This window comes from Coturnix japonica, chromosome 10, assembly GCF_001577835.2.
Source record: "Coturnix japonica isolate 7356 chromosome 10, Coturnix japonica 2.1, whole genome shotgun sequence".
Taxonomy (NCBI): Eukaryota; Metazoa; Chordata; class Aves; order Galliformes; family Phasianidae; genus Coturnix; species Coturnix japonica.
The window spans coordinates 6,951,122-6,963,189 of NC_029525.1; the positions used below are offsets into that span (position 1 = coordinate 6,951,122).

Here is a 12,068-nt window from a genome sequence, read left to right on the forward strand (position 1 = left end):
TAGCAAGAAGGTGCTCTTTCACATTTTTGACACTGAATTTTCTTCAGGCAGAAGTTGGAATTAAATTCCATTAACCTAATGGTGTCTCACACAGCAAACATCCTGTGTATGTTTATGTTTATTACTGCTTGTACTTCTTTTTTTACATCTGTAGTTAGCTTCCAGTTGGGTGAAATCAACATTTGTTATGTTTTTTTATTTACTTATCACCATCTTCCCAATTCCCTTGATGAAGAAGTTGATTCTTACTGCTTTGTCCTAGTTTCTTCTGCTTCTTCCTCTGAATTTTGTTTTCAGTCTCCCTTGAGCATCACTCTTGCTTTGCTTGCTTTATTTCTGACTTTGTTCCTTCCTGTCTTGATAATGCTTTCACTTACCACTCTTGTTCTTTCTGCTGTGTCTATTCATCACAACACGTGAGGTAAACTCATGTATTTTGTTCATTTCCCTAGTCCTGTGTTTCTCCTCTTTATCTCCAGCTATGTTTGCAGCTTACCTGTCTTGCTAGGAATGGAGTATTCAGAGCAATAAGAAGAGAGGAGAAAATACCATACACGTGCTCTCCATCGTAACATGAATATTCTGCTTCCCTCAAAATTTGGGTTCCCAAGCAGCATGTCTGCATTTAGTTGTGTTTGTTTGTGGTTATTTACTGTAGATGAGGGCTTATACAGAGTTGGACTGTTCACTAAGGGAGCAGGGGCTGCTCAATTTAATAATAATAAGACTATCTTAACCCTGAAGTTCCACTGCTGGAGAGATTTCTGCAGGAGTATAAGTCTTCTCCTACCGGGGCTGCTGACATTGTAAAATACAGAAGTTGTTGCTCTAGTTCTGTGATGCCTTTTGTAGCGATAATAAGAATACTGGATTAGGAGACTTTGCCTTGCCTGCAGGGGAACTGCATATGCGCACTCCCTTTCTCGCAGACACCCTAGCTGATGTAAATAGAAATCAGTAAAGAACACTTCTTCAGAGAAGGCCATGTGAAGAAATTGCATCTCTTGTGGGTGAACTGAGCCTTGGGACTTTGTAACAACCAGTGCCTCCATAAAACATGGATTCCAAGCAGTAAATTAATGCTCACCCTTTTGTCCTGCCAGCAGAATGAGACATTCCATTCATTTCTTTTACATTTCAGATCACTGGCCATATAGTGTCTCTATACTATGGAGGAACGGCAACACTATTAGTGCAATTTCTAAGTATATAGCTAAAGTGATGTACTGATTATGCTCCTATGAATATAAACTGTGATTTACATTTGTGCTTTTTGTCTTCTGCAGGATACCATATTTTGAAACTAGTGCAGCTAATGGGAATAATGTAAGCAAAGCCATTGATACGCTGCTGGACCTCATCATGAAGCGCATGGAGCGGTGCGTCGATAAATCCTGGATCCCAGAAGGGGTAGTGCGCTCCAATGGGCACAGTTCTACAGAACAACTGAGTGAGGAGCAAGAAAAAGGCAAATGTGGCTGTTGACTCAGCTACAATAAAATTCAGTGTACATGCTAAATTATAGTACAGTTGCAGCTTAACTGTCTAACTTATAGACAAGTCACATCTCATAGTTATGTAATAAGCATTATTAACTCTTGATTCTTGTGCTTTCCTCTCAAACAACATTGATTTGTTTGCAGCGTATGTAGTTTATTAGTGATGGGACAAGCTCATCAGTTCGATGTAATACTTGCATATTCCCTAAATTCTCTACTTTGAAAGGAAGGGAAGGAGAGGACTTTTAATTAACAAGTGTAAAAGCATCCTTATGTATGAGCAGTAAGAAAAGGTAGGTTTCTGAAATAAAGATATTCATTTGCTCTTTGAAGGCTCCATTAATTCCAAAGACTAAGTATTTCAATGAGATATTGTGACTACTTGTAGTGTCTACAAACTAGCAAGCTTACCAACATGGTTCTTGAGTCTGTTTTAACTGAAACATTTAATCATTTTATCAATCAATGACAATCATAAATAGCAAATCTTGTTTGTTTGTTTGTTTGTTTGTTTGTTTTTGCAAAAACCTGTAAGTATCTTCTCATTATTTCCTCACACCATCAGTATTTAGTGATAAAAGCCAAAAGAAAGATATTTTACACAGAATGAGAAACTTCTTAGAGAAGCACAGGGATGGATTTGTAGAGCACTTATTGATAGGTCACGGATGTGAACACTTAAACTGCAACTGTACTGTATAAAATATAGTCAACACAGCCTGCGAGACCTCCTGACATCATTTGAATTTCTAGAACACATGTATACATATATTGATATGTCAATGGCGTAAGTGTATATCTGTTATGTTCTTTGCTATTGTTTTAACAGGAGTGTAGGGTAACATAGATGTCAGCAAAATTTCATCTGAAATACTGCTTTGTACTGTGTTTTTGTTTGTTTGTTTTTTAAACCAAACACAGATTTGGAATGTTTCTTCAAATATGGATTGAGAAATGAGTAGTGATTGATTGTCTTCTGGCGAAATGCAGCTGAGATATCAGTTCTGTCTAAATCAGTATTTCTATAAATTTACAATGCTTATTTTCTGCTGCCAACTTTTGTGTCCTGTACATCTCGGTTATCACACACTCACTTAAGGCTTGGTAATTTCCTTAGAAATGAATAGAGTTACTCCTCCCCCCCTCTCCACTTGCAGATCACATGAATGTCAATTTTGGTTTTGGTGGATCATGTTACTCTTCAATCATTGTTATTTATTCTTATGACAACCTGAAGAACAATCAGTATTTTGTTGGTGTTTTTTTTTCTCTCTTTTTCCAGACAGATTTAGAAAGATGTGCCTACCAGCTTGTTTTTCTACCCTGGCAGATGTTGTATAAATCAAAAGCGTTGCCAATTAAAGTCAACACACCAAACTGAGTCTTCTTACAGACTTTCCACAGCAGTTTGTTTACAGAAGTCCAAAGCTAATACTTATTTAGAAACAATGTATTTATTTATTTAAATATTCTGTCTGTTTGGCTACTGCAATTTCAGGCAAGTGTCTGTATCAGTTGTGAGCATGAATTGCAATGTAACATGTTTTTTTGATGGACCAAAAATGTTTCTGGAATAGGAGCTAATAAGGAAAAGAAAAAAGCCCTTTATATTATACGTAGCCTCTGGTTATATTGAGAATGCGAGAGGAAGTGTTAAAACTTGGTTCTTAAAATATTTTACAAACTAATGTATTCTTCTTTAACAACAACATGTAAATATTATATTTTTATCATAACCTACACAGAATATTTTAAAAGTGCAATATAATTTGACTACTCTGGGGCTAGGATAAAGATGAAAGAAATTTATATTGAATAAATGTAGTTTTTTCTATGACATAATACTGAGATTCTAAAGTGCTTGTGGACCAGAGTTACTGTAGTTTAACTCAGTGCCTTTTGAAGTTATCATCAGGTTTCTGACCAGTAAAGTATCAAACTCTACTGTAGGACACAAATACATTTCAATGTACTTAAGTGTCTGAATTTATTTTAATAGAACTCTTTGCTTTTCAGAGGGTTGCAGTGGAACTTTGTCATGCATTAACTTTAATGAAAGTTCCTGTGTTAGTAGCTCCATCCAGTTCCTGAAAACAGTGAGGACTATTGCAGCCAACTTCTGAGCTAAGTGACTACTGAAATGCTGTTTAAAAAAATAGAAAATAAATCCTTTTGGATATTTACGTTTAGATTGGATATTAGATATTAAATACCACAACTGTCATATTTTTGTCATGCATATTATATGTAATTGTTTACTGTACAAAAAGAGTCTACATAAAATTGCTTTGATGTAAGCCTTAAATCTTACGGCACACTTCAATCTTCTTTTGTTGTCTTTGTAGCTCTCATGAGAAGTTGTGTTAAATGCTTAGTGACACTGAGTTACAGCATCCTTACCAGTCTGCTGCTGTTTGAAAGAAAGAAAGAAAACTTTGATGTTATGAGGAAAACAATATTTTAAGCAAAGCTTTTTTCCATGCAGTGTTAGGTGAAAATGATGACATCTGTAATAGAACAGAAGACTTTGGAAAGCGTTTGCATTAAGATGTTTCATTCTTATTGATATAAAATGATTAAACATTCCTGCTCTAAGCTTTGTCAGCATTTGTTGAACTGAACTGTGGCACTGCTGGTTGTCATCAGTTCAACATCTGTGTCCCGTGCTGCTGTCCTCATGCCTTATGGCTTTATTTAGGTTACATGCACATAAACTCCTTGCTGTGGCTGCAGTGCTTCTCATTCTCTCCTGCCTCTGATCAGAGCAGTCAGCTGGGGCAGCTGGTGCTTCCTGTGTGGTGCCACAAGCAGCCCAGCCCATAGAAGAGAGTAAAGGTGACACTTCCATATTTATAACATTGAGAAAGTTGCCTATGTGAGCACATAGCCACAAGGAATCAGAAATGGGAACAGGTGCCCGGAGAGGTTAGTATATTTTACAACTCATCTGAGGGAAAATAAGGAACATCTGAGTGATGAAATACTGATTCTGCACTACTAAAGTCTATTTGATTTTTGATGTTGACCTCAGTGAGTGTTAATATACAGCTGTATATTTCAGAAACAATACTGTCACACTCTGCTTTGACTCAAAGGAGACAGTTCTGTTTCCATATAATCAGGACTGAAATGAAGAACAGCCTTCCCTTCCTGCTAAAGGCTGTCATAAAAAATAAGGCTGCATCAGCAGCAGGCATTTGGTGTAATGGAATTAAACTCATCATGTCGCAAAATATTAATATTTTGCATCTCCATCTTTGAAAGCAGCGCAACCTCAGCTGAACGGGGCCTTGAGCTCCGTGGTGTAATTGCTTTGAACGGGAGTTTGCTCTGATGAGCTCGAGCAGCGTCTTGTAACCAACTGCATCCTCTGTCACAGGGACAGAAATCTGCCTGAAGATGGACTGCAGTTGCATAACACAAGGCACAGCTGTGTGATGCTCCTATTTGGTTTTTGTATCTAGTTGTAGACCTGCTGTCTTCATACCTTCCCTCATACAACTACTGTGTGTGTATCAGCCATTTCTGTTCCTGCGGCCTACATCTGGCGGGGCACACACGAGCTCTAGTTCGGCCCAGCACGCGGCGTTCGGGCCTTTCCGTGTGTCCGGGCCGCGCTGTCGCTGTGCGCCCAGCAGGGGGCGCCCGTGCCCCGTCACAGCTCCGCCCCGTCCGGCCCCATTGTTCATTGACGGCCCCGTTTCGCTGCGGCGTTGTCACCCTGCGGCCGCCAGGGGGCGCTGTGCGGTCTCTCCCGGCCGCTTCCCGTCAGCTGAGCGAGCGCTTCCGTCGGGGCCTGCGGATCGAGGCGGCGCGGCCATGAGGATCGAGAAGTGCTACTTCTGCTCCGGGCCCATCTACCCGGGGCACGGCGTCATGTTCGTGCGCAACGACTGCAAGGTACCGACGGGGGGACGGGAACGGGCTCTAAGCCAGCCCCGGTCCGGTGCGTGGGGCCTCAGCCGTGCTCTGGCTATTCTTTACAAGCCAAGCCAGGCTGGATGCGCCCTGGGCGGCCTGGTCTGGTGGGAGCACCCAGCACACAGCAGGGGCTGGCTCTGGATGGGCTTTAAGGTCTCTTCCAACACAAACCATTCCACGATTGTATTCTTTTTCTTTTTCCCTTCTTATCTCAATGGTATCTCCCTACCTGCCCCTTTTGACTGGATGTGGGGCAGTTTGGGATAGAGTTGAGGATGGGGTTCTTCCTAGCTCAGTGTTTCGCTACCTATTGCTACCATTTAATGCTGCATTAAGTGAATGCTGTTGAGCGTGAAGTTTCTTTTAGGCATCTGTAACAGTCTTGAAAGCACCATCTGGATGAACATAAGATGCTTCCATGACTAGCAGGGGCAGATCACTAAAGTGAGTCTGGCATAACACGGTTATAAAACTGAAGTACAGTGTTATTTTGTCATGGCTACCTTTTAAGAAAGGTATTCTAATCTGAGAGTGGGATCTAAATATAGATGATGAAATGAAATAGCTGATAATTCTTTATGGATGCAATAGGAACTATTTAATGAGGATACTTTGTTATGGATTCACTTCTGTGGTCCTGTGATCAGCCTTTGGTAACTGTTAAAGACTTCATAACAACTTGAGAACTAAGTAACTTGTGCTTGTTCATGTAACGAAGTGCAGTAATACACCACGGCTCATGTGTCATGGGCAGGACAGACACTTTCTCTGTGGTAACTACCTTTCTACTGTTCTTCTTGAACAGTGTAGGATTTAGTGGCATTTAAATGCTGGAAATTTTATGGTATTTTCAGCAATACTTAACAATTGAATTAATTAACTATTGAAGACAGTTTTCTATTTTCTACCTTGAAAATGAATATGAAACTGCTTTTTATTGTTTTTCAATTCAGTACCCAGCAGGGATCTGGAGTTACACTGTTGTGTGTTTTTGACTTCAAGATTGTGGTTTAATTTGAGCTGATTTTGGTAATTCTTCTTCGTGCATTGAATTATGTGGTTTATGGATTAGAGTGGTCGAGCCTCACTGGAACAAGAATATTTTGGTTTTGAGAAAGCTGTGATATGAAGAATAAAGCAAGTGTTGCTGTGTTTCCTGGATTTCAAGCCAGGGAAATAGTTCCAGCCGGGCATAGGGATTTTGTGTCCATCTTTATTATTCAGCCAAATATAACCCCACAAATTCACGTATATTGACATGAGAATAAAAATAAAACACTGTGATTTGCTTCTGTAGATGAGTGGAATAACTGTGTGTGGCAGTATGTAGCGATCTATAGAATAGGTAGAAAAATGGGAGCAAGGAGAAACAACAGCAAACAGTCAGTGTTGTGGTTTGTGCTGTAACTGCTGTGGGTAAGTTCAGTCCAAGATGTGACATTGTGCTCATGACGCCTCCTACCTGCTGCTCTGTAAGGTGTAAAGCTGCATCCCAAATGATTGGCTTCGTTGTTGTTATTGTTATATTATGGCATTGAAAAAATAGAGGTGTGAGGATTTTTTGTTGTCAGGATGGCTCTATGTCTAAGAAGTGCTGACAGGTGTAGAAAATTATTTATTCACAGTACAGGTTTGGTTTTATCTTCTATTTTTTCAGTTGATACTTCTCATAACTCTCCTATATTTTATTTACAACCACTTTAGCTGTGTTTGTATATTGTGACAGCTGTGAAAGTGGCTTTATAAAGGAAAAAAAGCAGAACAGTGATTGAAACTGTTTCACGAGAGAGAAAATTTTATCAAGAAACAAAACTATTAACATTCACGTCATGATAGCGATGCCGGTCCTTATATGTTGTTCTTGTGTTGTTCTCTTTCTGAGCTATGTACATATGGGTTCCAGTGATTTCTGTAGTCAGGGAGGACTCCTGAGCATTCAGACATTGGTGTGTCCATCTTTCATCTTGCTTCTGCCCCCGGTGCTTTCTGACTGCTCTCCTTATTCACATTTTACAGCTTTTTCAGCCTGTCACTGTAATTGTGATTATGCTGCATTGTCTGGGAGCTCCCAGTGAGGAGACCCATCTAATTTCTAAGTGCCAAGTTGTACCGAGCGTCTCAGATTGTCTAATTTATTAATTACTGTGGTCTTTCGTGTAATGAAACTTGCTGTAGTTAACATGGCACTGAATATAAAATACATCAGTAGACATGATAAAGGAAATGTATTGATTTCATTTTTCTGCATAGAGTTCTGTTGAAATGTAACACAAATACTGACTTTTGGAAAGATTATTCTTTTTGTATGTTATAGAAACTCCAGCGTTCAGTTCTATTCTTGTATTTGGGCAGGAACAATGTGACTTGACTTCATTTGTTTTTTCTCCCCCTCCTCAAGATATTTAGATTCTGCAAATCAAAATGCCACAAGAACTTCAAAAAGAAGAGAAATCCAAGAAAGATCAGATGGACCAAAGCATTCCGAAAAGCAGCTGGCAAAGAATTGACAGTGGTAAGGAGATGAACCTGTTATGTTACATGAGGTATTTCTGAGGGACTGGCTTATTCAGAATGACTGAGGATACCATCAGTCTCTCCTCTCATGTTTGGAGTTAAGATGGTTTGTTGGTCAGTGTGAGGCAGTAGTAGTTTATGCATGTGGGTAAGATTATGTGACATAGAACGTCTGTACTCTTAAGGGGATTCTTTCTACTCTGCGGTGTTTTCTGGTGAACTAGAGGCTGTTGAATAACACTGGTTTGACCTGCACTGTATGCTGTTGACTCTCTGCATGTTTAGTGTTGCCTTCAGTGTGTCTGGTCTGCTTTGTAGTTTCTAATCCACAGTAGAACTCTGTGTCTTGTTAAGAAGAAAACAGTTAGAGATGGTTTGGTAAATAGTTCTCTTCAGATGAATCTCTGTGGCTTCTGCTGCTACACTGTCTAACACTTCCATGTATTACCTTCTAGCTCTTTAGCTAGAAGGTCTTTGAAATACAGGAGTTGATATTCTAAAACAAACAAAAAAAACCCACAAAAAAAAACTTATAGCTGAGTGCTGCAATAAGAACGTATGGATCTAAATATGTTTCTGTTTATAATCTGTATTTGCTCTTTCTTAATACAGGACAATTCATTTGAATTTGAGAAGCGTAGAAATGAGCCAGTAAAATACCAGAGGGAGTTGTGGAACAAGACTGGTGAGTCATTGTAGAGAGAAAGAAACAAAAGGAAAACAAACTGTGAGAAGTCAACTTCTACAGACCAGGTTTTCAGGAGACGTGTTAGAATATTTGTTTCGTAGTGATTGTTCTTTGAAGTTACTGGAATGATGTGGATTTTTAGATGTGGAGCACATGTGAGTTGGTTTTATTCAGATGCTGTGTGGAAAAGAAGCTGTAGCATTACTCTAGTTTGAACTGCTGTCTTTGACAAACCTTAGTGGTTCTTCAGCTTTCTGAGAGTCTCTCAGTGTAAACACAGTGATGCCGCTGTTTGTTTGTTCCCTTTCATTCCGCTTTAGTTTGTTTTATAAATAATTGATATAAAATGGAAGAGTTGCTTTGTAAGCCAAGAACAAAAGCTACGAAGGGGAAGATGGTAACTTTTATTTGATTTCAAGTAACGTCTTATTTCATGCTTACCTGTAGAAAACACATGTAGGCATAAAAGTGAAAATATTACTAAGTTTAAAATACAGTTCCTTGTAGTTGAAGTGTGCTCTGCTAAAACAGCATGTATTTTTAATTGTATGTATGGAAGCACATATGCACTTATGCAACCTTTGCTTTGTTTCAGTTGATGCAATGAAGAGGGTGGAGGAAATAAAGCAGAAACGCCAAGCTAGATTTATTATGAACAGGTGAGGAAATGTATTTGCATTATGAGAGCTCTTGCTCATCTGTGTTAAAAATTCAGTCTTTGCAGATCAGTCATGAACAAAAGTTTTAAAAGGTGCTTTGCTTTGCTTTGTACGCATATAGCAGTCAAGCAATGGGACAAAATAGTTTGAGTGGACTCTGCCACAGAGCTACTGCACTATTGTGTCCAGTGTATGTTTGAATAAGGTCTCAAATGATTCTTGCCTTTGTTTCCTTATGAGAGTTATTTGCCAGTGTATGACTTCAGCTAAATACGTGTTTTGCATTAAATGGAATACATGGACCACTCTTTTAAAGGCAATGTAATTTCTCTCCTTGATAGATTAAAGAAGAGCAAAGAGTTGCAGAAGGCAGAAGACATCAAAGAAGTCAAACAGAACATCCACCTTCTTCGTGCTCCACATGCAGGTAAGAGCTTGAGGTACCTGGTTTGCTTACGTTAACTTGTGTACATAATTTTATGATTAATACTGTGGGGTTTGATTTGTTTTGCTGTGTTTTATTTGACTGATGAATAACCATATGTGTTTTTTTACTGTTAAGTTGGCTACTGAATGTAGAGAATAGCCCTTGCTACTTATTGATGGTTAGAAAATGCAGTAGATAAATCATTTTTTTTTAGCCAGTTATGAAAATGTAGATGTTTTATAGTTCTCTGAGGCTCATATGAGAGCCTCCTTGCTTTTTTAATATAATGATAGTGTTACTGATTTTCACTAAAATCTCTGCCTACTACATGGAAATTTTCATGTATTCTTTGTTTGTGAACTGTGTTCTTAAGTTGGCTTTCAGTTGTGGATACCTATTGCTCCTAAATAATTCTCAGTTTTCCAGACCTCTTATAACAAGTACTAGTTTGTATTAGATTGTATTGATCAAAGTAAATTGAAAAATATTTATTATAAATAAAAAACAACTGCTAATGGAACACAGTGATAGAGTTGGAATAGAACATCCATTAGTTCTTGTTCTATACAAATTACTCATGCTTTTGTCTCAGTTGGAAGCGGGATCTATTAGTAAACGTTAACTAGAATTCTGTTCCATTTCTTTTCAATGTATATGTTTGCATTTGCTGCAGGGTATGATTGTATGTGTGTGAAACGGGCTTTTGTCAGGATATACTCAGGTTTTTTGTTTGTTGTTTGACTTGTGTTGGGTGAATGATGCACAATAACGTGTTGTGCATCTGTTTCTCAAACGTTTTCCTCTTCAGTCTCTTGGATGGAAGAGAGCAAAATTAAATGTCAGTCTTGTGGGGGTATTTTTTTTTCAGCAATGTTATTTAAAATTAACATTGTTGCCATGCAGTGCAGCATTCAGGAGGGGTTAAATCTTCATATATAATGAATGTGTAAAGGCTGTTAGTTATTTTCTCTATGCTCAGTATTGCTAGCCATATCAAAGCTTGTCATAGTAGATGAAAAAATACATTGACTGCATTTTAGATGTTGTATAATGATGGTATCAGCTATTCTATTATTACAATTAGTTTATACCTTTAGATGGTGATGGCAATTAACAATAAATAGTTCTAAGCTTGATGGGTTTAATGCTAAACAACTGCTCACTAAGCTGTGGCTGTTGTACCTCTGGAAGCATCTTGAATTTAATATTTCTTTGTTTTGAAGGCAAACCAAAACAACTGGAGGAGAAAATGGTGCAGCAGCTACAAGAGGATGTGGCCATGGAAGAAGACTCTTAAAATGCTTGTATTTCTTATTGTCATTTCCTCAGCAGTTAACAGTTGCTTACGGTTTCACCTGGTGGCACTTGGAGCTGTGCTCAGAATTGAAGAAAAATACATTTTAATAAACAGTGGACACTTAGAGCTTGGATTATTTTTGTTATAAAACAAGATGGACAACAGTTCTGACAGTAATTACAGCTATCTAATTCGAGAAAACCTTGTCATCAGCATGAAAAATAAAGTATGTTATTTGAGATGTGTATTCTTTGTTATCCAGAAAGGAAATGTAATTTTCCCTCTCCCTGATAAAAGATGTTGGTATGAGACCTTTGTTATTTTGTCTGTTCTTCTCTGGTGGTAAAAGCAGGTAAGAGTGCATAGTAATGGTAACAAGATGGAGGAGGTTGCATTGTTTTTCTTCAGTTCAATGGAGAAGATTTATTTTCACTCTGGTCTTTGGGAAAATTGTTCAGTTTGTTATGAATGCAGATTGTGTTTATTTTCTTTCCTCTTAAAGTCAGTCTCCTGAAGATGACAGTGCAGATGACATCTAAACCTAGCAACGCTAACTTGTATGTAGGACTTACTGCCATTAGGAAAGTAGTCATGGTGATCACATCCAGCCTGAAGTTGGAACAATCTGACTTATGGGGATGATTGAGCTGCTGAATCAGTCCTGCTTCTGGCTGCTTTATTCCTAATGCTCAGGATTATTTTGATAGAAAGGAAACTCATGTCAAACAGAGGCATTTGCATGTCCTGGTGGTGTTTATGCACAGTTCATCAGTACTGAGATAAATACTCTGCTGTTTTAATCTTAGTTTAGCTACAACTGCGTGGTTAGAGAAGCTTTCCAGAAGTATTTAAAATCACATTTACTTGTCAGTGCTAATTGCCCTATAAAATAATCATTTATGGTTCTGTTCCAAGCTTGACTATGTGCTCCATCAGTTGGTAAACCTCCTACCGCCTACTTGTGTATTGTATTGTGTGGCTCAGGGAAGTTGTGTTGTGTTGTAAGAGAGGCAGTGGGGAGTGTGTGAAATAAGTAGGTATTATGCTGTGGTTTTTATCTTGT

General features: G+C 38.5%; 2 protein-coding genes across 8 annotated transcripts in view; both read left to right on the top strand.

The window, feature by feature from the left end:
- RAB27A (RAB27A, member RAS oncogene family) overlaps nt 1-4,094 on the top strand; it is a 31,005-nt gene extending 26,911 nt beyond the window's left edge. For all 7 annotated transcript variants that reach the window (XM_015872903.1, XM_015872902.2, XM_032446919.1 and 4 more), the window contains one exon: nt 1,287-4,094. In XM_015872903.1, coding sequence (XP_015728389.1) covers nt 1,287-1,485 — 199 coding nt within the window. In that variant the 3' untranslated portion in view covers nt 1,486-4,094. The remainder of the gene's footprint in view (nt 1-1,286) is intronic.
- A 1,152-nt stretch (nt 4,095-5,246) lies between these two features.
- On the top strand, nt 5,247-11,316 carry RSL24D1 (ribosomal L24 domain containing 1). Its single transcript, XM_015872908.2, has 6 exons — nt 5,247-5,399; nt 7,819-7,932; nt 8,547-8,619; nt 9,218-9,281; nt 9,623-9,708; nt 10,932-11,316. Exons 1-6 carry the CDS (start codon nt 5,319-5,321, stop codon nt 11,003-11,005), a joined length of 492 nt encoding a protein of 163 aa, XP_015728394.1. The 5' UTR covers nt 5,247-5,318; the 3' UTR covers nt 11,006-11,316.
- The last annotated feature ends 752 nt before the right edge of the window (nt 11,317-12,068 follow it).

Coding starts and splice junctions, on each gene's coding strand:
- RSL24D1 (XM_015872908.2), top strand. CDS start 5,319: ATGAGGATCGAGAAGTGCTACTTCTGCTCCGGGCCCATCTACCCGGGG. Junction 9,282..9,622: donor GCTAGATTTATTATGAACAG/GTGAGGAAATGT, acceptor TCTCCTTGATAG/ATTAAAGAAGAGCAAAGAGT. Junction 9,709..10,931: donor TCTTCGTGCTCCACATGCAG/GTAAGAGCTTGA, acceptor TTTGTTTTGAAG/GCAAACCAAAACAACTGGAG.